This window comes from Herpailurus yagouaroundi, unplaced genomic scaffold (assembly GCF_014898765.1).
Source record: "Herpailurus yagouaroundi ecotype Mexico unplaced genomic scaffold, PumYag 196, whole genome shotgun sequence".
In the NCBI taxonomy this organism is placed as follows: domain Eukaryota; kingdom Metazoa; phylum Chordata; class Mammalia; order Carnivora; family Felidae; genus Herpailurus; species Herpailurus yagouaroundi.
In genome coordinates, this window is record NW_024412427.1 from 18,681,267 (window position 1) to 18,708,450 (window position 27,184).

Here is a 27,184-nt window from a genome sequence, read left to right on the forward strand (position 1 = left end):
TGAGGAGACCACAGGGGAAGCACAGTGCCCAGGCCTTGGCAACCCCGAGAGAGCATGCTCACAGGAGCTGTGTGGAGAGGGCTGCCTGGCAGGGGCCAGCGAGCTTGGTAGAAGGATGCAGCCAGCCCATGGCAGCCGCCCTCGAAGACAAGCAGGGAGGTAAGGAATCTGACCTCACCTTTTTCTCTCTTTGATTCTCCTGCCAAGCGCCACCCCCTGGTTCTCAGCTCCAAGACGGAGAGCAAAGACTCTCATCCATGCCTGCAGTGCATGGAGTCGCCTCCCAGGGCAGAGCAGGGCAGAGCCAGCTGGAGAGTGGATTTAGACCAGAGGAGCGGGGGAAAATACCAGCCTACTGCCCTGAGGCCCTGGTCTGCGGCCCCCACTCAGCTAGAGTCATGGCCCCCGGCGGTCTGGCCTTCCTACATCGCCCCTCGTGGAGCTCTGCCCAGTACCTACCGCTGTGGTCTCTAACCCTGCCACATGGCCAGTCTGCAGGCGGCTCAGCAAACACACCCGACCTCTGTGCCACTCTTCAACTTGTCACAGGGTGCCCTTCCCTCCTTCTAGGCCTGGAGAAGTGCAGCAGGCTTACAGTATCCAGTCCAGATACCCTTGCTCTCTGCAGTCTTCACTGCCTCCTGTTAGGTTGCCTGTTAGGCTGGCTCTGCATGTATCCGTGCTGCACTGCATGTGCTTTAGAGCCTTACCTGTGGGACTGCCTCCTCTATAGACTAGATCACCCTCTCTTTTTTTTTTTTTATTAAAAAAGATTTTTTCAATGTTTATTTATTATTGAAAGGCAGAGAGAGAGCATGAGCAGGGGAGGGGCCGAGAGACGGGGAGACACAGAATGTGAAGCAGGCTCCAGGCTCTGAGCTGTCAGCACAGAACCTGATGCGGGGCTCGAACTCATGGACTGTGAGATCATGCCCTGAGCCGAAGTGGGACGCTCAACCGACTGAGCCACCCAGGTGCCCCTAGATCACCCTCTCTTTGAGGAGAGACTGCGCCATACTCTTCTCTGCATTCCTTTGTGGTGCCTCCAAGTGGTTGAAATAAAAATGCTCAAAAAGTCAATTGCATTGAAACGACTAGTTGGAAAGATGCAATAAATACCACTTAACGTGGCTAAAGGTGGTGTTAGTTATGAATAATGGATTCAGATTTTTTTTTTAATTTTTTAAGTTTCTTTATTTTTGAGAGAGAGAGAGAGAGAGAGAGGGAGAGCACCCACGAGCTGGAGAGGGGCAGCTCTGTGCTGTCAGTGCAGAGACTGACACGGGGCTCGATCCCATGGAAGTGTGAGATTATGGCCTGAGTCAAAATCCAGAGTCAGACGCTTGACTGACTGAGCCACCAGTCACCCCTGGATTCAACATATTTAACACTGGCTAAGTGTGTCATATCTTGTGCATAACCAAGTCACTCTCTGACCCCCTGTCCCCGCATCCAGCTTTAGTTGCTGTCATATTCTTTGGGGGCACCCTATACGTCACTGTTTAGAATTTATCTTTGTAGTCATTTATTCCTTCTAGATCTTCTAGATCTTTAGCTCCATGAGGACAGGGACCATATCTATGTTGTTCTTCACAGCATCTCCAAACCTTAGAACAGTATATGGTGCACACTAGATCCTTCACAAATGTTTGTTGAATGAATAAATGTGTTGGTCATAATACCCATGACATGTCATAACTTCAAGATTCCAGCAGAGTGGGGATTCTAGTTTCATACCCTTCAAGTCATTTCTTGTGTCTCGAAGGGGTCATTTCTTTACGATCCTCCCCCCTCATCATTACAGGAGCCACCCTTTCCACTTGTACAGGAGCAGTCCTGTACCAAGGACAAATTCCCTTTTCCTTCAAACTCCATAGGGAATATAATGTGTTTGGGGGAATTGTTTTTTCTGAAATTATCCTATTTCTCATTTCTCCCCTGGTTGTGTTTATTTGTAGTTTATTAATCTGATGGTGCCAAATAAAATATATTTGATTGTTATTTGGGCCATTTCAAACCTATTCAGTAGTCTTGAAAATGTGTCATAGAGCATTATCAAGTCTTGTAATTGAAAATTGGCATCATTTTATCTTATTGACTATTGTGACAGTCTAACCAGATTTTATTATGAATGAATGACTTCAGGGAGTTCTCTTTAAAGGTCACAAATGATGATGTTTAATATCCTCAAAAAAGATTACTTTTTGGAAACGGGAAGTAGCAACACAGCCTGGGAGCCTTAATTTATTTAAGCTCTATCATTGCTCAGTAATCTTTTCATCTGCCGTTTTTCTGACGTTTAATATTCTGAAAAAAAAATGTTCTGGAGAGGAAATTAAACTTGAGGTTTGAGATAACAGGACTCTTTACAAAGCTTATATACTGGAGATATTAGAAAAAGATCCTGATTAAAAAAAAAAAGCGGTTAGTTTTAGAGGGACTAAGTTGGATTGTCTAAAGTGAAAACCTGAAAAAATTGGACAGATGTACTTCATAAACTTGGAGAATATTAACTGTGGGGCCATGTTGTAACAGGTTTTACTGATGCTTCTGTTGTAAACTAGTTGCCTCTTTTCTGCCTGACAATGGACGTTTAAGTTTGGGGGTTTTGTGACAGAAGCAATTAAAAGCTCAACACTGTTATATTTTTCATTAATTTACCAGTGAGTGGTTGGGTTTATATAAATGATTGATTTATTTTGAAGATAGTTGCAGTTCTAAGTTGTGTTTTACTAGACAGCTTGTCCTTCATAATATAATTTGCCTTTAACTACAATATAATTTCTTCCACCCTTCTGGTTATCAGCCTTTACTTTAGGAAAAAAATAAGCATAGGCAATATCTTGAAGATAATTTTTTAAAATGTATTTATTTATTTATTTATTTTGAGAGAGAGAGAGCATGAGCAGGGGGAGGGGCAGAGAGAAAGGAGAGAGAATCCCAAGCAGGCTCTGCGCTAACAGCATAGAGCTTGATTTCATGGCCTTGAGATCATGACCTGAGCTGAAATCAAGAGTCAGATGCTCCACCGACTGAGCCACCCAAGCACCCCTGAAGATAATATTTTTAAGGTGATGAAAATAAAATGGTTTGGGAGCTCTCAATCTTACATGACAGAAGGTCAGATTTAGACCAGGTTTGATATAGAACATCCTAATTAGAGCCAGAAACAGGCAAAAGCAGTGATGGGCCCTTAATACTCAGATAAGCAATATCTCCAAAAGCCAAACATTGATATCCTGCAATCCAGCTTTTCTGCTCCCAGATACATACCTAACAGAAATGCATTCTTATGTTCATGGAAAGACGTGCCCTGAAACAGCCATAGTGGTGCCAGTTATAACAGCCATAATTAGTTCCTACCCAAATGCCCATCATCAGTAGAATGGAGAAATAAGTGGTTATGTATTCATGTGGTGGAATACCATACATCGTTGAAAATGAACAAACTGCTACCCTATATAACAGTGAGATGAGTCTCACAAAAATATAGGGTTGAGTGGAAGAAGTCAGATGCCAAAGAGTACCCACTGTATAATTCCATCTGCTTGCAGCAGAAAACAGACAAAGCAATCTAGGTGTTAGAGGTCAAAAAGGCAGTAACCATTGGAAGGGTAGTTGCCGGAAGGGGGACACGAAGAGGGCTCCTGGCACTGCTCTGTTTCGTAATCTGGGTGCTGGTTAAACTGGGTCTGTTCAGTTTGTGAAATGTACTAGAGCCATTATTTAGGCACTTTTTTATATGATATAATTTAATAAAAAGTTACAAATGTATCAACTTGCAAATTGGACATTGCTGTAATTTTCCAAGCTGACTCATTAGAAAGGCACAAGTATACAGTGCCACTCTGACAAAGGTTCAAGGGCACACAAGTACTGTACTGCACTGTCTTTAGGCAGAACCATATTATCTACCAAATGAAACCAAGTGAATGCGACACTTCAACCTAGCCATGATTTTGTTTGCAGAGAACCATGGGAGCTTATCCAAACCCCCAGTTCCTTTAGGGGCCAGCTCTGGTGTTCCAGTTCAGTGAAATCTTTATGGCATCTCTGACCTCTGTTCTCTTATAAGCTCTGATCACAGCCACCATCGGAACCGGGTTAGAAGTTAATAGTACTCTAGGCGTTTTGTTTCTTTTGATTCTTTCTCGACTGCGAGTTTATCAAGGCCACCAGCTCCACCTTTCATTTCTCCATCCGGGGTCAGGCATTTGTGGACCTTTGATAAATATCTGACAAATGACCATTGCTCTTGAAGACACAAGAAGATGAACAGAGGCTCTGCCTAAGGCAGAGCAAGCATTTGCTTTTTTTTTTTTTTTAAATCTAATTTTTTGTCAAATTGGCCAACATACAGTGTGTACCGTGTGCTCTTGGTTTTGGGGGTAGATTAAGTGGCGATAACTGTGTTGCTTTGAATCATCTCAATTTGATTTCTCAAATCCCTTTGATATCTTTTTCTCTCTCTTTAACATTTTCTTGTTTACATGGTTGGAAATTATGAAAAAGCACACAGAAGTAAAAGAGAAACACCCATAATCCTTCCTACTCCGAAGAAAAACTCTTCTACTGTTCTGCTGTGTTTTTTCTTTTGCTTTTGCTATAATGCCATTGCTTTCATGCTCCCTCCCCTCCCCGCTGCTTTCTTTCATTTCTGGAGAGGGATGGGAGTGAATCCAGGATAGAAACTGCTCCACTTTTTTTTTTTTTTTTTTTTTTTTTACTGCTTCACATTTTTAAAGGGTACTCAGGTAGGTTAGAAACTAGGTGTGTTACTGCCTCAGTTTTCCTTACTCTCCATATATGAAAGTGTGACTTAGCTTAAGAGCTGGGCTTTCATGCCTTGCTACAGAATAGTATAGCAGAAGATGTAACTCAGGCTTCTCTTATCCCCTGCTTAAGCTTTTTAGATTAGCTTGGCTGGTGCATGCATTATACTCCAAATCTCTAAAAAGAACTTAGAAAAAAAAAATTAAAAAAAAAAAAATGGGGCGCCTGGGTGGCGCAGTCGGTTAAGCGTCCGACTTCAGCCAGGTCACGATCTCGCGGTCCGGGAGTTCGAGCCCCGCGTCGGGCTCTGGGCTGATGGCTCAGAGCCTGGAGCCTGTTTCCGATTCTGTGTCTCCCTCTCTCTCTGCCCCTCCCCCGTTCATGCTCTGTCTCTCTCTGTCCCAAAAATAAATAAACGTTGAAAAAAAAAATTTAAAAAGAACTTAGAGTTTTTTCCAGGATAGAACTATTATGTTTACTAATATTACTGTCCTCAATCTCATCCCAAAAGCAGGATGAGAGCTTTTAAATGTCTTAGACTTCAACATCTTTCAGACCCTGAAAATCCCATGAATCCTATTTCTCTGCCTGAGAATCTGAACAAAAGAGTTGCCTCTCCAGGTAGCCATTTCTGGGCTTTTGTCCTGGGCTGAGATGTTCTTTCTGTTTCTGGAACCAGAGGGTGATCGCCTTCCCTCCATCAGTGCTGTGTGGCTGACACGCCTGTCTTCCTTGTCATGACCTGGAGCTCCCCATCTGTCATGTGCCCGGGTACACACGCCATGTGGTGTTTGCACTCTTGCTTTTTCTCCTAAAATAGACTCCTGTGCTTCTCTCCTTCTTGACTTCTGGCTTTTCCTCCAGACTCCTCAAAGCTTTGTCCCTAGTTTCTCTTTAGACTCCTGAAGTATTTAAATAATACTCATTTAAATGAGATTATTCATTGGTAAGAAGAAAAATCACCCCCATAATACTGACAGTCTGTTTCTCTTGACCTTTAAAACAGCTTGATAGGCACATTGTTTTGTTTGTTTAGCTCGGCTCTGGTTGGACTCCATGTGACATTTGCATTATATCTAAGCCTGTACTTAACTGTGTTGCTATAAATGATTGTCCTGATCAGAATCCATCTAAAGGGAGTCCCCTGCTCTATAGTGTGTATGTGTGACAGAGAGACAGAGACAGGAAACAGAGAGAGAGAATAATTTTGGAAAATCTAGTTACCAAAATAGTTATAGAAAAGAGAAGAGAATGGACATAGTTTGGATTTGCACCTTTACCGTTTCCATCTTGACTAACTCTTGGCCTATGTTCAGTTACCTGAAGTGGCTCTATAATCCTCATATAAGATGCCCCTGCTGTCCTCGGCCTTGAGGAGACAAGACTTCACATGTGTTTATACTTGATGCCCTTCAAGTTGGTGACCCTTGGAATGCAGATACCTGCTGAGGGCAAGTTCACATTCAAGACGTGATGTTTATGTTCCTATTGGAAAGGCAGTGCTCAACGTTTGGGAAAGCAAATGGGCAATTCCCACCCATGTCCGAGCCTTGTCTTGGAGGCCCAGAACCAAGCTGCCTGCCAGGAGGCAGGTGTATGTATGGTGGAGGCTTTCTGCCTCTGGGTGAGTGGTTCTCCTATCCTGTGAGTCCTTTTCTTCAAACATGAGTTTCTGAAGTTAAAAAAAAATTTTTGATAGAGAAATTAACAGTGTATAACTTTTATGCAGAGGAATAACTGGGAACAGGATCATTTCTATCATGATACAGAAAAAAAAAAAAATATATATATATATATATTAATTACAGACTTATCCAGCTGGGTTGTGTTCTAATTTGACTAATTCTTTGAGTAAAATAGCTTTCTTGGGTTTTTTTTTTTTTTGGCTTTCTCATTTTTAAATTAAAAGTAATGTGTAGTCATTATGAAGAAAAATCTACTGAGTATAGATGGATGAGAAGGGTAACAATAATGAAAACAACAGTTAGCATTTATCAAGCACTCAGTCGTGCTTCCCCATTTTGCTTCATTTCATCCTCCTCCAGTTCTGTGGGTGAGGTACCACTGTGCAAAGGTCTATGGCAAAATAAATCCGGTTAATGTTTTTAACCCTCCCATCTTGAACTTATTGAAAACCAAGTCCCCCTTTTCATGAACACCTGCTGCCATCTCTCAGGACGCAGGTGGTGTTCTGCAGACACTATTCGGAAAAGGAGAGGTCAGTGGTCTCACCAGCAAGGGCCTGAACTGGGACAGACACACTGCCTCCCTCTACCACCTACCAGCTTTCAGATGCTTCATGCTAGTTGTGTTGATGGTGATTTAATGTGTCCTTCCACACTAAAACCTAGAGCAGGATATTAATTCATTTTTTCTGGTTCACTAAAACCAGTTGCCTCAGCCCTGGTGTCCCACGAAAGATAGGACAGGGACCCCATGTCTAGGAAGTCACAATCGGACAAGAAAACAGCCACACACAAGCTTTTAGTAGTGCAAGGAAAGAGACGCCGAATACCATGTCCTGAGCACTGTGGGCCCTGGGGGAGGGCCCAGCCAGCTCCACCTGGGGAACAGCAGGGAGGGGCATGGGCACAGGGTCCCCCAGGAGCAGTGGAGTCTCCAAGTGGAGAAGGCCAGCCAAGGGAGAGTTGAGACCATATTTGGCAGCGTGCAAGTGGCCAGGCTTTGAGCAGGATGCCCAGTGAGGAGCACAGATGGTGTTTAAAGTCAGCTCTGAGTCACTCTTTGAAATTACAGAAATTCAGGGAGAAGGATTTGGAAGCCCTCCAGCCAGCTCTGTGACCTTCTAGTCTCTCAATAACCATTGGGTCTAGCTCATAAATGGGAGCTCTCTATAAAATTGGAGGATATAGGAAAAGTGGCAGAATGATTTCAAGAGAAGAAAAGGGTTCTCGTGCCTTAGTCTGCGAACCACTGGGTTTACCATCACTCTCCTGACTGGCTTTTTACTGGTGAGTTGCCTGCCTGTCCAGCTTTGACCAAGGTCCCAGTGCAGTGGCTTCTCAAGTCTTGCCCCATCTCCACAAATGACTGGATAAAGGTTACATAAAACCCCCAAAGCAGGGCCAGAAGGTACTTGGCTTCTCAGTGTGAATGTGCTTAAGATGGAAACTGTATTTTCTGTCGAATGATTTTTTTCGTTGCCTTGGCAACTCCTTGGGTTTTTTTTTTTTATGCTTTTGATTTCTCTCAACAACATGAGCTGCTTCCTTTGATTTAGCTCAGACGTGTGCACAGATTTCTATCTTATTCAGAGTCTCAAGCGTGTTTATGAGGTATAGATTTTTTTTTATTTTCCACAGTCTTCACAGGGTTGAACAGTGATAAATAATTTCACATAACTGTTAGCCTGCCTGATTAAACACAAAAGGCAAGTCATAGTGATTTTTTTTGTTTGATGTCAAATACCGTAAAAATGATTCAAATTCATTTTTATAAGATATCGCTAAATATTTTAATATTAGGCTTTTAATAAAGTCTCCAACAAGGTCTATGTGGAAAATTGTTTCCATACATTATAAATGCACATGGTTCCTTCTGTCTCCTCTTTGCTCATGGGCTCCGGCCCCATTGGCTTCCTGGTTGGTTCTTATCCTTGTTAAACCTGTTTCCATCTCAGGGATCTTCTGTTTCCTCTGTCTGGAACTTAGCTGCTCAGATACTGGCATTGCTTCCTTCCTTGTTGCATTCATGGCTCTTGTTAAATGCCACCTCTTCCAAGAGGACTTTCTGGACCTTCCTGTCTAAAACAGGATCTTCAGAGCACCCAGGTGGCTCAGTCGGTTGAGTGTCCAACTCCTGGTTTTGGCTCGGGTCATGATCCCATGGTTCATGGGTTTGGCCCCACGTCAAGCTCTGTGCTGATGGTGCAGAGACTGCTTAGGATTCTCTCTCTCTCCCTTTCTCTGTGCCCCTCCCCTGCTCATGCTCGCTCTCAAAATAAATAAAACTTTAAAAAGTTAAAAAACAAAACAAAACAGTGTCTTCATTCATTGTTCTGGCCAGTTTGGAGATGAGGGGATCCATCTCTGGAAAACCTGAATGAATTATCAGTCATCCTATACAAAGCCCACCAACCTATAAGCTGGACATTAGTTTTTTCATGCCACACCCTTAAATTATGAACACATAGCCAAAAATCACCAGATATTTGCAGGAATCCTCCATCACAACACATAGAGACTCAGACTAATAAGAAATGAAGAACTTGGAAGAAACAGAGACAATGATGAAACAGAAGAAATACATACACCCACACACGTACACATGCACAAAACAGAAAATGGGGCAGAGGAAATCATCATGGAAATAATACAAGAAATTCAGGAGAGTGAGAGTGACAGAGGGGACACCTAAGCCAATAGCTGGGGGGCAGGCCTGGAGAGCAACCTAGTCAATGGCAGCAGAAAGGTGGAGGGCTCTCAGGGGGAGGTGACCAGGAGTGCTGGGGAATCAAGAGGCTGTCCTGCCAGTTTGACACAGGAAAAATGATACCAAGAGGCTCTTTGAGGGTGTGGGTAGAGTTAGAGATGGTTACAAAGCCAAACAAGCAAAGGCAGAAAAAAAGAAATAACTATTAACTACAAAAACAATAATATTGTACAATAAAGGAAACATTCTCTTACTACATTTAGCAGTGATCAACTTTATATAGTTATAATAACATAAACAATGACTGTGGCTTTAATAAAAAAATCGACATAACTGTATTTAGAGAATGGGGGAAGGTAAGCCTCTGTGTACGTGTGCGTGTATGAGTGTGCACCTGAGGCCTGAGGATATGAACATAGAATGTGGATATGAACATAGGACGTCTAAAACCGATAAACTACATTATTGTTATATTAATTAGATACACAGAATTTTTAAAACGAGAGGGAATAGCAAGTTGAGACGTAGACTGAGGAATGGGAAGGAGGCTGGGGGAGACAGAGCACTATTGTTCATTGTAGACTTTTAGCCTCATCTGACTTTTGAAAGCTATGAGCATATATTACTTTGATAACCAAAAATTAGTTAGGAATTAAAATATAAGCTTCAAGCAGCCCTCTGGCTGTGCACATGTCTCTGATAGAGTTTGATGTGTATTTGATTAATATGAAATTTAGTCCAGCATGTGGCTGATGTCCTTGGCTGGTAGGCCTATTTGTTTAACCAAGTCCATTTTCACTTGCACACAGAGTAATTAACTCAGACTCACTTTGTTGGAAGTCATGCTGAAGACATTTATCATTTCTTTCTACACCATGGAGGTAGATTGGACTATGGCTCGGGGTTGTTGCGGCTGTATGCTCATTAAAACTGGAGTAGATGCACGTGGCACTAAATTGAACTTTTTAATTACTGTAGATTTAATGACATCCCTCTGCCATGCACTTAATCTTCAGCAAATATTTACCCTTCCCAAACTGGCAGATTTGCAATTTATAGCTTGTCATGTCAAATGAAGCATTTTCTCTTTCCCCTGCTCCTAGAAGGATCTCTGTTCAAAATTATAATCATTTAAAAATAGCTGACACATTGTCTTTGTGGGGAGCTTTCAACATTTCCATCTTATTTGGAACTGACCCTTCTCACTCCTCTCAATCTTTGTATTTATTTATGTATTTATTTTGGATACAGTTTAATGTTTTTATTCTGTTATCTGGGTCATTTGCATAGAGCAATGGGTGAGTAGGGGGAGGGAGGGATGGATGGATGGAGAGATAGATGAAAGATGATAGATAGGTAGGTAGATAGATAGATAAATAGGTAGATAGACTGAGAGGCCAAACTGTACTAAGTGTGTGTGGAAATACAGTTTCAGATAACAGAGAATACATCACAAGCTTTAGTCTTAAGATTTCCACTTCATAAGAGCTATGTAGTAGCTTTCCAAGAAGAGGCTAAATAACCATCATTCTATTACATCAACATAGTTTCCCAGACTTTATGATGAAAGTGGAATTAACAAGATGTTCCATTAGAAAGTCCTGAAATAACTTCAGGATACTTGTAGATATTCTTTTAATTTGTACCATGGAACTAATGTGAGGAGCTGCAGCTGGAAGCCCGGTTATTGAAGCCTGGGTATGGATGTCGTAGGTCACTATTTGGTCATAGAAACTTTTCGACAACCCTCCCTTGTCAATACTTGAGAACACTTCCCAAACCAAAAATAAAATGGTCAAGTAAATTAATATATTTTTGAATTTTGAAGATGAGAAACTATGAGACCTAAAATTCTAGAGGCGATGTCAGGATCAATGAGTATATCGATCGAAAGTTGCTCGTTATGACATAAGCACGAAAATTTGTACGTCAAGACTGGAGGCCCCACAGCCATGAGCTTGCCTGTGCACCACATCATTATCCTCTTTTGTGCCTTCTTAGTGTTTGGGGCCATACTTCCTAAGTTTGAATCCTGACCTTGCTCCTTACTAGCTCTGTGTCTTTGACCAAGTTTCTTAATCTTCATGCCTCAGTGTCATTCTTCATGAGTGTATCAGCTCACTCAATGCCTATTCCAGCCTCCTCTTCTTATAGAGTATGGAAGTTCCCCCTTTCAGAATCTCTTATAGCTAGTATTCTGGATGTGAGTTATATCTGCTAATCAAATGCATTCCCATAAACGTGGATTCAGACCTAGATTGTGTAGGAAGAGGGATGGGGCATGGACATTCATTTTTAGCTGGGGTGGATAATGGCAGAGGCAGCATGGTCTGGAACTAGCAACTTTAGTGATGGCTTCCTGATTGGGAAGCTTACAGGTTGTAGCAGAAACTAACTTGGAGCAGCATCTGTAGCAGCTCTCTAATTGTTTAGCTTTCAAATAATGATAGAGCCAGCAGCCTCTTTGGCTGATTTGAGTAGTAATTTGTAAAAGCTCAGCCTAGAGTCCGTTTGTACAGCCCTTCCAACAGCAATATATACTATGGTATACTTTTTTTTTCATTTTTAAAAAATGTTTATTTATTATTGAGAGACAGAGAGACACAGCATTAGCAGGGGAGGGGTAGAGAGAGGGGGAGACACAGAATCCGAAGCAGGCTCCAGGCTCTGAGCTGTCAGCATAGAGCCCGACACGGGGCTCAAACTGCAAGATCATGACCTAAACCGAAGTCGGTCGCTTAACCAACTGAGCCACCCAGGCGACCCTGGTATACTTCTTAAGTAGCCAAAGTGATTTACATCGGCTGCACCTGAAGAGTAAGAACAGTCCACTTACCTTATCGAGTTGTTGAGTTAATAAGAAAGCATTTACAGTGTTTAGAACATCTGGCATGCTTTTTCTTTTTTAAACGTGCCTAGGACTTTTTCTGGCCCTAGTCAATGGTACACCTACAACCATAATAACCAGATATTTATTAGCTTGTTGGTTTGTTCATTCATTCATTTATTCATTCATTTATTTATTTATTCATACATTCATTGAAACAAATATTTGCTGAAAATCTATTCTAATCAAGAGTTGCCCAGCTGCCCTAGGATAGTGGTTATCAACCTAACCGAACATTAGAACCTTCTGGGAATCTTTTTTTTTTTTTTTTTTTTAATTTATTTTTTGAGAGCAAGAGTCAGAGTGTGAGTGGGGGAGGGGCAGAGAGAGAGGGAGACACAGAATCTGAAGCAGGCTCCAGGCTCTGAACTGTCAGCACAGAGCCTGGCGCGGGGCTTGAACCCACAGACAGCGAGATCATGACCTGAGCCGAAGTCGGACACTTAACTGACTGAGCCACCCAGATGCCCCTAATGTTTATTTATTTTTGAGAGAGAAAGAGCACGCGAAGTGGGGAGGGGCAGAGAGAGAGGGAGAGCGAATCCCAAGCAGGCTCCGCGCTGTCAGCACAGAACCCAACTTGGGGCTTGAAACCAAGAACCATGAGATCGTGACTTGAGCTGGAATCAAGAGTTGGATGCTTAACCGATTGAGCCTGCCAGGTGGCTCTATCTGAGAATCTTTTTTAAAAAACTTAATTTCTGTGCCACCTCTGGAACTTACTGAAGACAGGGAGTGTGTGTGTGTAGATATTTTCTTAATTGAGATACTATTTTCATAGAGTAAAGTACACAAATTTTATGTTATAACTTGGTGGATTTTTCCATATGTATACACCCAATTAACCACTACCCAGGTCAAGATACAGAGAAACAGAAGTGTTCATGAAAGATTTATTGTGTGTATGGATTTGGGGGAGCTTTTTTTAGAAGCTGAAGTTTCAAATGCCTTTGAGATTTTGCCACTCAGAGGTCAAAAAAAATTTAGTCCTCTGGAATAATCAGTATAATCAGGTTACCTTTCCCTTTTATTTTTCATAGTCCTCTACAAGTTTGTTGTCCTTTCTAGATTTATGGAAGAAAACTATTTCGTTTATACATGAAATGAAATTAATTTGAGGACTTTAAATAAGAGAAAATTGCAAAATATCAATAAGGCAGTAAATATTATCAGTGGTAACTTTGTGATTCAAAACCTCTGACTCTGTTTATCTTCTTATAAGTGATTGGCACAGTTTTTTGACGAAAAGAAAGCTTAACTGCCTTCTTAAAACTAACCTATACAGCTTCTTTCATGTGATCTCTTCCAAGAGAGTGAATATCATGAAAGTAAAAATAATTATTTTCCTTTCTTTTCAAAAGAGTGTTTGGAGCCAATGACTGCATAATTAGAATTGCAAGGCTGAGGCCACTAGAGCAGCAGGCATGAGCTGAGTTAGGAAGATAAAGTTAGTAATTATTTGAAAAGCAAATGGAAATAGTTGATTACAGAGAGAGAAAATGTCATCAGCAAAACATTGAGAGCATCTGCCTTTTTTTATAAAACCCACTAGAACAACTTTGATGTTGAACTGTTTTGCATAATTGGCTCATTACAGAATGAAACTTTCAGAAACAAAATATAAGGTGGACATGAATTATACTTTAAGGTGATCACGTGTGATTTGGGATCAAGGTCTAGCATTGGGACCCTATTTCAAGGATAGCTGGGACCCTATTAGTGAATTAAATAGACTCCTATCACCAAAGGAATAGAAAACATGAAGATTCTATGTAGCTCATTTCTCTGCCTTCAGGAAAAATCTCCATAAATTGACTTAGGTGATATGAATATTGTCCATTTTGAGCATTCTTAAAAGAACAAACTTTGGACAGGAAGGCAGTCTGGCTATGACATTTATTATTCTGTTGATCTGGCCAGGTAAGAGAATGTCTTAATTTCCTCACCATTTCCTTAGTGACCCTAGGTTAGAACTTCCCCTGCCTGCTTGTTTCTATTGCTGCTGTCGAGGCATCAACCATCAACTTAATTGTCATTCATTTATAGGTAATCTGTCTTTTCTTACTGGGTGATTTTAGAATTTTTGTTTTTGCCTTTGATAATCTGCAGTTTTATCTCATGCCTAGCAATAAGGTTCTTTTTATTTATCCTGCTTGCAAAACCCTGTGATTGCTAAACTGGACAATTCATGCTTTCACCAGTTCTAGAACATCTTCACCCATTAACTCATTGTGCATTGTCTTTCCCCCATTCCCTCTCTTATCTCTGAAATTCGAGTTAGGTGCATGTTGGACCATTTCACTTTGACTTATGTATCTCTTAATTGTTTTGTTTTCTCCATTTCTTTGTCTCTCTCTGCTAAATTCTGAGTAATATCTTCAAATCTGATTTCTATTCTCTAATTCTCTTTCCACTGGTGTTTAATCTGTTTTACCCATCTACAGAGGGATAAATACCTATTATTATAATTTTCTAGTTTTCTAAGTTATTTTTGTTTCTTTTTCTAATTTACCTGCTTATTTTTTTGTAGTCTCTTGTTCTTAACTCAAACTTTCTATTTCCTATTTTCTTTTTTTTTAATGTTTATTTATTTTTGACAGGGAGAGAGAGAGAGAGAGAGCAGAGCATGAGCAGGGGAGGGGCAGAGAGAGACGGAGACACAGAATCTGAAGCAGACTCCAGGTTCTGAGCTGCCAGCACAGAGCCCGACACAGGCCTCGAACTCACAAACCGCGAGATCATGACCTGAGTCAAAGTCGGACGCTCAACTGACTGAGCCACCCAGGGACCTCCCTATTTTATTTCTTTGACATAGTAAACGTACTTGTTTTATATTCTGTGGCCATTAACTGATATCCAAAGTTTCTGTGAGTCTCAATCTGAGGCTGGCTCCAGTGCCTTGTTTTCAGTGTGTATTTTGTGAGTACCGTTTTTATTGTGAGCTCCTATTCAGTGGAATTTTATTTGAGGGGTTTCTTATGACATTTGAGTGAAGGTACATTCCTCTGGAGAGGATTTTCATCTGCTTTTCTAAACATATAATGGCACATTATTCTGGAAATATACTAAAATAAATTCCTGACTTGGAGGTCTTTAGACCACAAAAATAGTCTCAATTTAGGCCACAAACACATGTGAGGTCTGGCTCATAGTTAAATCTCCAGAAAGATGTTTTTTTGGTTTTTTTGTTTTTTTCCTTTTCTCTACTCAGGGCCAAAGCCAAGACAAACAAGTTTTCTTATTGGGACCCTTTGCAAAGCTTGCTTTTTTTTTTTTTTTTTTTTTTTTCCCTAGTTCATCTTTTCTCCAAGTGTGTGACTTCAGGGCTCTCAGCTTTATGCACTGATGTCCTTTCAAGCACCCCATCTTGACTTTTGGTCTCTGAGGATTTCCTGTACTTTATTCCAGCTCAGTCATGCATTTTAAAAGATTAAAAAGAAAATTTACCCAGAATTTTTAGATATTTGGTAACAAGAAGGATCTTGTTACCACCACATTTTTTTAGTCAAAAATATATAACTATCTTTGCAGTCCTACTAGAGATGTCCTTGTAAAACTAGAAATTCAATTCCCTATTTGCCTCCACTACTAGCTCTTAATAATTCATGCTAGAAACATTTTCAACACAAATACATCCTAAACCCCTCATGTCTAATATTTTTGTCATTCAGTCAGCCCCAGCTTTTACTTCTCTACTGTCTATAAGGCCTTTTCTGCATAGGTTGTATCACAGCTGGTTTTTTTTAAATTAAATTAAATTATTTTGAGAGAGACAGAAAGAGAACCAGCAGGGTGGGGCAGAGAGAGAGGGGGACAGAAGATCTGGAGCAGGCTCTGCACTGACAGCAGAGAGCCCTATGAGGGGCTCGAACTCACAAGCAATGAGATCATGACCTGAGCTGAAGTCAAATGCTCAACCAACTGAGCCACCCAGGCACTCCAATCATGCTGTTTTTAAGTGTTTATGGCTCCCCCAGTTTCTTCTTTTTTTTTCTTTTAATTTTTTTAAGTTTATTTGTTTATTTTGAGAGACACAGAGACAGCACAAGTGGGGAAGGGGCAGAGAGGGAGAGAGAAAATCCTAAGCATGCTCAGAGCCTGATGCAGGCCTTGAACTCACAAAACTGTGAGATCATGACCTGAGCCAAAACCGAGAGTCTAATTGACTGAGCCACACAGACGCCCCCTATGGCTTCCCCAGTTTCTGAGCTTTCTATGTTTTCTGATCTTATTTGCTCCAGAAAAGAGGGCTCAAAGCTTTGCCCTTCTTCAACTTCAACAGTAAATGGGGGGAGTGCAGGGGGAGAGGGAAAGATTAACTCCTATGACTGTTCTCAGTGTATTTCCCAGTCTTATCTTGCCTTTTAAACTTTAACTTAGCCCTACAATTCTGACTCAGCCAGCAGTCATTCTGTGAACATTAGATCTTTTCTGCCTAATTTCCCGATCTCTTTTTTTTTTAATTTTTTTGATGCAGTCTGTTTCTCCTTCTTCAATGTATTTACTAACCTAAACTTTTCCCTGAAGCTTTTCACTTGATTCATAGTTTCTATCAACTATGAAACCACCACTGCCATCAGGCCCCTGGAGGTTGAGTCACTACAATCCCACCCACACCCTGGTGCTGGTCCCCCTTGGGGAGACATGTCAGGGGACAGCTGGAGGCGCCCCCACCCCCAGTCTGGGCTTCTGTGTTTGACACTCCCCCACACTGAGGAACCTGCTGTTTCCACCTACACTGGGATCATATTTGCTTTGTAGAGCATGCACTTGGGACCTCTCCATAGTCAGTCCTAACCGTGAGATGGGTATTGTTTACTGTGATTCATCCCAGCAACTCTGATACCAGGATGAGGCACAGGCTGTTGATAAAGGTGATGTTCCTTCCAGTCAGGAATGAATGCTTGTTTATCTGGACTTTCCTTGTGATATATATCTGTCACTGCATGGAGACATACAAGAGCATTTACAATTCACTTCTTAAAACCTTGGATGTTAAATGACAAATTTCTTAAATATTTACATGTAACATCACTGCTGCTGGTGCTGCTCTTGTCACTATGATAATAATTACCAAGTAGCTTTTATTTACTGAGTGTGAACCGTGTGCTAGGATTTATGCTAATAAATCATTAATTCTTACAACTGTCCTGCAAGGCATGACCATTATCATCCTCATTTTACAGATGAGGACATGATGATTCAGAGATGTTAAGTGACTTGCCCAAGGTCACACAGCCAGTAAGTGGCCATGTTGGGACTCAAACGCAAGCCTTCCAAACCCAGCCCATGCTCGTACGCATTTCATCTATCAGGACAGAAACAGTCAGATTTCTGATCTATGACTATGAACTGTTTTACAGAAGCCAGAACTTAAATTCACGTTAGTTCTGTCCTTTACTTACTTACTGACTTATATATTTATTTATAAAAAAGATAGAAATTCATTGAATATACCTCCAGGGAGCGGCAGGCAGGACAGCAGAGGAGAGGCTGTTGCAACCAGTTATGTCCTTTAAAGCAACAAATTTGAAAGTGTATAACACCATGCTGCCTGCCATTATGCACAATTGGTTTTGGAGTCCTTTGTAAGAACTGTTTTCAGAGCCAGTGTGTGAAACATAAGAAAAACAATTTTTTAAATATTTTATTATTTATTTTTGAGAGAGAGAGACAGCGACAGTGCATAGCAGGGGAGGGGCAGAGAGAGAGGGAGACACAGAATCCGAAGCAGGCTCCAGGCTCCGAGCTGTCAGCACAGAGCCCGACGCAGGGCTCGAACTTACAGACCCCGAGATTATGACGTGAGCCAAAGTTGGATGCCCAACCGACTGAGCCACCCAGGCGCCCCAAGCGATTTCTTTTTGGAGATGAACTTTGCTTTTTATTCCGTTCCATGTTACCCTACTTGATCACCTACATTATTTATCAGATTTTACTCCTAATGCCTTTTGACAATTTCCAAAAAGGTAATTCTGTCCTCTGAGGATGGAGATTTGCCACCAATGAGGACATTCAGAAGAAGCTTTCAGGGGGAGTGGAGACACTTCCTAGGAGGCTCCAGCATGTTCTCAGATGTCAGCATTCTGAAAATGAGAGCTTGGCCTCCCAGGATGATTACTTTGAAGGGGAGAGCACTCAGCTATATATTCACATTCTGCTGTATTTGTTTACAGTTCAATCTGTTACTTCATAGATATACTTAAATTGATTTGATGTGAAGTCTGTTTATACAAATATGCAGTTAAGGAAAATACTACTGTGTTTAGAAAGACATCAGACTTTCCTTGTCTATCACAGTCTCAGAAACTCTGCTGATGTCAATACTGGAACTGGCTCTGTTTTGATAGGATTCTGTTCCTCTTTATATCTTCAAATTAGCAAATACTAACTTGTGGATTTGGACAGATTGTGGGTAGGCCCCCATTCTTCTTCAGGAAAAAAATCAGTTTGCTGCTTCCACAGCAAAGGGAGATGATCCCGCTTCTAAAAATGTCTCCAGCAACACTTCAAGCATCATTTTTAAAGTGCTTTTTTTTTTTTTCTTACAGTGAAGGTTAGGGTTAAAGTTTCAAGCCTCATCTTAATTAGCTGCTCACATTTAACTTAACTCTGCCAAAGTAAACAGTCGTATTCAAAATAGCAATGTTACCATAGCAACCTAGACCAGAATCGTTTGATTTTCTTTTCTGCTCACGATTGTACCTTACTATCTAGGCCATGATGTGAGACAAATCTGCAGAAACATCCCGTGTAAAATGATTTCAAAAAAAACATTTAGGGGGGAAAACATTTTTAAATGATTGCTTTAAGTGTTACAGGAAGCTCCTAATTCCCAGTGGCTCCTGAAGGAGATTCTCTTTCAGGTTCCCTTGTCTGACAGCCTCACCACTCAGTCCCCTCTTGGGGTTCTGGGTGGTGAAGTACCCCAGAACCTGCACAGGGTCGGGGGATCGCCGTTCTTGTTCCAGTTCTAGCTATCAGACTGGTCCTCAAAGTGAGACCGCTGAACCAGATAATTCCCCATGGCTTTTCTACTGTAAAGGGGGGCTCAGGTTCTGATCCTTTAATTTGGTTATTACTTAACAAAATGCAAAACCAAGCTGTTTTAAATCAAGCCTCGGGCTAAGCCTTAATCTTCTAGGAAAGAAGAGAATTGTTAAGCATTTTTAAGATCCAGGCCTGTGATTCCTAAATTTGTATTACCTGAATCATCTAGGGAGGCCCTCGAACTCCCCTGACTGGCTCCTCACGGCCAACATGTAAAGCTATCATTGTTCCTAATTATGGCAAATGTTAGCCACATGAAGGGCATTTTAATTAAGAAAATTAATAAGCAGATTAGCCTTTTCCGTGGTCTATTTTCCAGGCCCTTCATGAAGTGATTCTGGAGACTTGGTCTTTGTCTCAATTTTCTTGCCTGGCAAATGAGACTCCGGAAGCCAGATGTTTTCCCTGCCCCTGGGTCCAGCTTGGTGCGTGACTTTTTTTTTTACTAAATGGAGTAGAGACACAGTATTATTTTTGGAAGGGATAAACTGACACTGTGAAAGTTGTTTTACTTGAGATTTGCCATTAAAACAAAAACAAACCTCAAGATCTTTTGTCCAGCCTCAGACAGGGATAATCTAGTCATGAGATCAAGTGGAGAAAAGTCAAACAAAGATATTGTTTTCTCTGTAATTTATTTTGTGTGCCATTAAAAAGAAGGTAGAGGGGCGCCTGGGTGGCTCAGTCAGTTAAGCGTCCGACTGGCTCAGGTCGTGATCTCACGGTTCCTGGGTTCGAGCCCCACATTGGTCTCCGTGCTGACAGCTCGGAGCCTGGAGCCTGCTTCAGATGCTGTGTCTCCCTCTCTCTCTCTGCCTCTCCCCCACTGGTGTTCTGTCTCTCTCTGTTAAAAATAAATAAGCATTAAAAAATTTTTTTAAATAAAATAAAAAGAAGATAGAAAAGGGACAAAGCCCAGTAGAAAAATGGTAAAGAATATGAATATGAATGGTAAAGAAGTGGGCATGAAGCGTATGAAAAGCAGCTTAGCCACATTGAGTGTTAAGGGAAATGTGAATCCGAGTAAGGAGATACCATTTAAAATGCCTTGACAGTATCAGAGTTTGGCAAGGCTGTGGAGAAACAGGAAAATACAACAGATACTGCTGGGGGGATTGCCACAGCCAGTTGGAGAGCGATTTGGCAGGTTCTGGTGAAATTGAACACCCACGTTCCCTTGGACTAAGCAGTTCCGCTACTGGATGTAATTCCAGAGAGTGTCTCTGCAAGTACACCGGGAGGCAGGCACTGGGGGTTCACTGAGGCCTTGTTTGTGTTGAGGAAAAAGTCAGATACAATCTACATGTCTATCAGCAAGAGAATGCAATAGACGAAAAATAATGCAGTATGTTCTTTTTTTTTTTAAGTTTATTTATTTATTTTGAGAGAGACAGAGATGAGGAAGGCAGAGAGAGAGTGAGAGAGAATTCCAAGCAAGCTGTGTGCTGTCAGCGCAGAGCCCAGGGTGGGGCTCAATCTCACAAACTGTGAGATCATGACCTGAGCCCAAATCAAGAGTCAGATGCTTAACCCACTGAGCCACCCAGATGCCCCAATGCAGTATGTTCTTATATTAGAATACTGTAAAGCAGATTCATACATAATATCAACAATGGCTGAAGTAAAAAGTCAAAGTTAAGTGAAAAAATGCAAAACTTTGTATATGGAAAGTAAAATGAAGATGATACTCACACATGTATTATGGGAACGTTGGTATAAGGTATAAAAATGTGCCAGAAAGGGTGCCTGGCTGGCTCAGTTGGTGGAGCATGCGATTCTTGATCTTGGGGTCATGAGTTCAAGCCCCACGTTGGGTGTAGATATTACTTAAAAATAAAATCTTAAGGGGCACCAGGGTAGCTCAGTCGGTTGAGCATCAAAGTCTTGATTTTGGCTCAGGTCGTGATCTCACAGTTTGTGGGATGGAGCCCCATGCCGGGCTCTGTACTGACAATGCAGAGCCTGCTTGGGATTCTCTCTTCCTCTCTCTCTGCCCCTCCCCTGTGCATGCTTTCTGTCTCTCGCTCAAAATAAATAAATAAATAAACATTTAAAAACACTTTAAAAAATAAAATAAAGTCTTTAAAAAATTATTAAAACATTTTAAACATGGGCTGAAGGAATAAATTTCTATATAGAAATGGTCAATTTTAATTAAAAGATTTACTTCTTTTTTTGTTGTTTGTTTTTATTTTAATTCCAGTATGGTTCAGTCTATAAAGAACTCACCAAACTCCACATCTGAAAAACAATCCAGTGAAGAAATAGGCAGAAGACATGAATAGACACTTTTTCAAAGAAGACATCCAGATGGCCAACAGACACATGAAAAGATACTCAATGTCACTCATCATCAGGGAAATACAATCAAAGCCACACTGAGATACCACCTCATGCCGGTCAGAGTGGCATGAACAAGTCAGGAGACTATAGATGCTGGCAAGGATGTGGAGAAACAGGAACCCTTTTGCACTGTTGGTGGGCATGCAAACTGGTGCAGCCGCTCTGGAACAGTGTGGAGGTTCCTCAAAAAATTAAAAATGAACTACCCTACGACCCAGCAACAGCACTGCTAGCAGTTTACCCAAGGGATACAGGAGTGCTGATGCATGGGGGCACATGTACCCCAATGTTTACAGTAGTGCTTTCAACAATAGCCCAGTTATGGAAAAAGCCTAAATGTCCATCAACTGATGAATCGATAAGAAGATGTGGTTTATATACACAATGGAATACTACTTGGCAATGAGAAAGAATGAAATCTGGCCATTTGCAGCAACGTGGATGGAACTGGAGGGTATTGTGCTAAGTGAAATAGGTCAGTCAGAGAAAGACAGATATCATATGTTTTCACTCATGTGTGGATCCTGAGAAACTTAACAGAACCATGGGAGAATGGAAGGGGGGAAAAAGTTACAAAGAGGAAGGGAGGCAAACCATAAGAGACTCTTAAATACAGAGAACAAACTGAGGGTTGATGGGGGGTAGGGGAGAGGGGAAAATGGGTGATGGGCATTGAGGAGGGCACTTGGGATGAGTACTGGGTATTGTATGGAAACCAACTTGACAATAAATTATGTTAAAAAAAGTAATTCCAGTATGGTTCACATACAGTATTATATTCATTTCAGGTGTGCAATATAGTGATTCAGCTACTCCTTATGTCACCCAGTGCTCATCACAAATGCACTCCTTAAACCCCATCCCTAAAATGTTTCCTTCTTTAATAAGAAAAGAGACTTAAAGCAAATATGACAATATGTCAAAGGCGTGAATTTGGATATTCCAGTTCCTGTGTAATTTTCAGAACATTTTAATTTCTTAAGACAAATATAAAATGCCAAGGTAAAAGTAAGGCAGCTGACAGATCAGACAGCAAAGATGAGCCTTCTTAATTGCCCTGAGCACTTAATTTTAGGGCTTTTCGCCGATCACACAAATTTTTGGGTTTTTTCCCCCAGCATTATTTTCTTTCTCAGCAGTTGCCTTTTAGAGGACCCTAGCTTTTGCCCATTTGCATCTGTTCGTCATTAGGATGAAGGGTGACAGCATAGGCCACCTCCTCTCGGGGTGATTCATCAGGATTAGCTTTCAGATATAAACAAGTACAGACTTAGGCTGAGGTTTCGGAAACACCTGACAGTATCATCCATCTTTTGAAGTGTTCATTTGGGTTAAATATCTTGATATCCACACCCCACCCACACCGCTTTGTGAGTCTGTGGGTTTTGTCCTTTAAAGGAACAGTTGCAGATTCTAAAATGCACAAACCGCAGATGGCAGGCTGCTATCTGGCAAAAGGAGGCGTAAGCTTACTGATTTTTTTTTTTGTCATTAATTTTATGTTATTAATAAGACAGAGAGTAAGGTACCTTAGAACCCCGGGGCTGCTGTTACTGTACAGTGGTGGAAAGCCAGATGAAACCAGAGAAAGGAATCAAAGTGAATTACTGATGGGATGAAGTAAATTGAGGCCTGTATTACTTGCAGGGCCGAAACCAAAAGGTCCTTGCCCAGCCAGGGGGTAGGTGAAAAATGATTGCTGTGGAAGCAGAGGGAAAGGAAAGGAGGACTGTCTCGGAGGACAGAATAGGAAGTTTAGGTGGCCCAGTTGGTTAACCAGCCCGCCCTTGATTTCGGCTCAGGTCATCATCTCTTGGTTCCTGAGATCAAGCCCCACATTGGGCTCTGCACTGACAGCATGGAGCCTGCTTGGGATTGTCTCTCCCTCTCTCTCTGCCCCTTCCCTGCTTGTACTCACTCTCTGTCTCAAAATAGATAAATAAAATTAAAAAAAAAAAAAAAGAATAGGAGAAAAACAAAAGTGTGTAGGCATCTTATTATTAACCCACAGACCAGATTATTTCTGGCATCAAAACTGAGCCCTCCGTTGACATAGGTATGTATGACAGGAACTTATATGTGATGTATCATGATACACGTATACATGTAATGAATTATGTCATCAGGGCCCTTTTGAGAGTGAAAGAAGGTGCTATTAATAATTAGCTGGGACAACAGGCATAAACTGGGGTCATCCTGGGCAAACCTCCTAGTCACCCTAGTGAATACTGGTCACCCAGTAATCATGCACATTTACATCTTTGTAAATGAAACTCATCAGGGGTGCCTGTCTGGTTCGGTCGTTGCAGCATGTGACTCTTGATCTCGGGGTTGTGAATTCAAGCCCCATGTTGGGTGTAGAGATTACTTAAAAATAAAATCTTTAGGGGCACCTGGATGGCTCAACTGGTTAAGTGTCCAACTTCGGTTCAGCTCATGATCTCACAGTTTGTGGGTTCAAGCTTCACATTGGGCTCTGTGCTGACAGCTCAGAGCCTGGAGCCTGCTTCAGATTCTGTTTCTGTCTCTGCCCCTCTCCTGCTTGCACTCTGTCTCTATCTCTCAAATATGAATAAACATTTAAAAATAATAAAATAAAATTTTTAAAAGAAAAGAAAATGAACTTCATTAAATAAATGAAACATCAAAAAATTTTAAATGCATCTACCATGTGCTAGCACTGTTTTAGGCCCTGAGGGTACAACAGGTATTAAGAGAAACAAAAATCCATGAGCAGAAGCTAGACAATAAACAAATCATATGTTATTAGATGTTAGTATGTTTATATGGAAATATAAGGCAGATAAGGGAGACAGGGACAGCCAGGGCCTAGGGGAGTAAGGGAAATAGAATTTTCTTTCTTTCTTTTCTTTTTTTTTTTATCAATAATTTACTTTTTAATTTACATCCAAATTAGTTAGCATATAGTGCAACAATGATTTTAGGAGTAGATTCCTTAATGCCCCTTACCCATGTAGCCCATCCCCCCCCCCACAACCCCTCCACAACCCTCTGTTTGTTCTCTAAATTTAAGTCTTTTATGTTTTGTCCCCTTCCCTGTTTGTATATTATTTTTGCTTCCCTTCCCTTCTGTTCATCTGTTTTGTATCTTAAATTCCTCATATGAGTAAAGTCATATGATATTTGTCTTTCTCTGACTAATTTCACTTAGCATAATACCCTCTAGTTCCATCCACGTAGTTGCAAATGGCAAGATTTCATTCTTTTTGATTGCTGAGTAATACTCCATTGTGTATATATATCCATTCATCCATCGATGGACATTTGGGCTCTTTCCATACTTTGGCTATTGTTGATAGTGCTGCTGTAAACATTGGGGTGCTTGTGCCCCTTTGAAACAGCCCACCTGTATCCCTTGGATACCTAGTAGTGCAATTGCTGGGTCGTAGGGTAGTTCTATTTTTAATTTTTTGAGGAAGGAACCTCCATACTGTTTTCCAGAGTGGCTGCGCCAGTTTGCATTCCCACCAGCAGTGCAAAAGAGGTCCTCTTTCTCCACATCCTCCCAACATCTGTTATTCCCTGAGTTGTTCATGTCAGCCATTCTGACAGGTGTGAGGTTGTATCTCATTGTGGTTTTGATTTGTAGGGAAATGCAATTTTTAGTTGTATGCTCAGGGATGGTTTGGTAGACTGAATTATTGTTCACCAATACTCTCCGCCTCCTACGGGAGAATTGTGCATCCTCATTCTCTTGAAATTAGTTAGCATTGGCCAATGATATGTGAACAGAAGTGACAAAGCCCTCCCAGTCACTGCCTGCTCTGTCATGCTCTTTTCCCTCTGCCACAGTCACTAAGCAATGTTGAGATAGTGGCTGCTCCATTGGCCTAGGGTCCGGCATAAAGGCAAGGATGATACAGACCTGCTTCTTTGACACAGAGCTGTAAGTAGTGAGAAATAATCCTTTGTTCTTTTATGCCCCTGAGATTTGGCACTCGCTTGTTATGCAGCATAACCTGATACAGAAGCCCTCATTGAAAAGATAACATCTGAACAGAGACCTGAGGAGGTGAGGGAACCAATCATACAGATGTGTAGAGAAAGCATGTTCCACACAGAGGAACAGCAAGTGCAAAGCTTCTGAAGAGGGAGCTTGCAAGGATCAGAAACGAAGCCAGACTTCTCAAGGCAATGATGCAGAGGTATTGCACCAGTCAGATTTTCATGCAGCCTGTGGGGCTGGAGACAGGACTTAGTCTTGTTCAGCCGGCGATGCTGCCCCTCCTTTTTATCTCTGCAGGGCATGGAGTGGAGTGGCAGGAGTGATAGGGACAGACGAGGGTAAGAAGGAAAAGAAAGATCTGGGCAGAGAGATGCAACCTAGCAGAGCAGGGCTCCAGATCATGGGCACTAGCCACTCATATATTATAGATCATAGTGTCACCCACATAGAGAGCCTGTGAGGCCTCTGAAGTCTTACTGCCGTCATAAAGGAGATGAATCTGTGAATCCAAAGTGTGCTAATCAGTGACCACTAATGACCACAACACGCCCCTTCCCCACTCACCTTGTTCTTACACCCCTGACTTTCTTAGAGCCACACAGACTCCAAGGAACCTCCAACAGACAAACCAAGGCAGAAGGACCACTCTTAGCAGACTGTGCACTGCCCTGAAAAAGGGCTGCTTTCCCTTTGGGCAACATGAAAGGAGACCATATGAGCCACATGTTCCTTCTTTCCTTAAATCCTGATAATTCTCTTTTTTTTTTTTAATATAAAGTCTTCGATTTCTTTTGGCTCTGTGCAGCCTTGAAACCACAGATCCTCCCAATTAGTAGTCACTAGTAAAAGAGAGTCTGAACAAATAAGGCAGAGTGGGCGGCTATTGAGGCTGATGCATGAGGGAGACAGAATTCAAAATATCAAATCCATTTAGGAAAAAACTTGTTAAAGTTGAAAGCTAAATGTTTCACAGAGATAAAATCCTGCTGCGCATTTATCAACCACAGAAGTAGTCGTGGAAGATTCTCTGGAAGAAACCCCCATTAAACATCTGGGTTTCTAAAAGCTGATGGCATCTCACAGAATGCAACCATTCATCTCAAATCCTCATGCAAATTGATTGCCTAGAATTGCCATCTATGACTCCTAAACATATAAAAATGGCTTTAGATTTGTAAGAATCTTAAACAGCTATGTTACCTGTTTTCTCTCTCATCAAAAGAGAATTTAACAGATGGATGCTCTGGTAGATAGGTGACCTTGAAAATGCATGCAAAAGTATGGCCATACCAAGTGCCACCTTCCTCCCTTTCTTCTTGTCAATTCCTAAAGAAATTGGAACAAAAAGGGAACAAAAAGGGAAATTCCACTCAATTTAGACAATGCCAAAATGATTGGGACTGGGGCCCTTGCTAAGAAAAATAAAATGCCATCTCGAGGTCTGAGAAGGGAGGAATGCATGGTACAAACGGATGCCAGCAAGAAAGGCATTGATTGTGCAGGGATCAATAGCAAAGGTGCCTTGGGAAGCCCAACGCAATTCAATATATTACAATGCAGTGGGATTCACCATTCACTTCCCACTCTTTCCAGAATCCATCCTTTGAGCCACTGTTCCTCTCAAGGGATAGGAGGCATAATTGTGATTTTGGGGAGGATGACTCTTTGTTGTATGGGATTGTTCTGTGCATTACAGGATGTTTCCATCCTTGATCCCACTCATTAAGTACAACCATTTTCCAATCACTAACACAAAAACATCCCCAGACTGT

General features: G+C 41.4%; 1 protein-coding gene and 1 long non-coding RNA gene across 5 annotated transcripts in view; one reads left to right on the top strand and one right to left on the bottom strand.

Moving 5' to 3' along the window:
• The window catches only part of LOC121012464 (uncharacterized), a 38,049-nt gene extending 25,738 nt beyond the window's left edge, over positions 1–12,311 (bottom strand). The window contains exon 1 of the long non-coding RNA XR_005782119.1: positions 12,002–12,311. This is a non-coding gene — a long non-coding RNA (uncharacterized LOC121012464). The remainder of the gene's footprint in view (positions 1–12,001) is intronic.
• SHLD1 (shieldin complex subunit 1) overlaps positions 1–27,184 on the top strand; it is a 78,723-nt gene that overhangs the window by 45,098 nt on the left and 6,441 nt on the right. For 2 of the 4 annotated variants that reach the window (XM_040447635.1, XM_040447630.1), the window contains one exon: positions 19,422–19,527. The exons of the other annotated variants lie outside the window; for them this stretch is intronic. In XM_040447635.1, coding sequence (XP_040303569.1) covers positions 19,422–19,432 — 11 coding nt within the window. In that variant the 3' untranslated portion in view covers positions 19,433–19,527. Of the gene's footprint in view, positions 1–19,421; positions 19,528–27,184 lie in introns of those variants that run through there. 4 annotated transcript variants of the gene reach the window in all.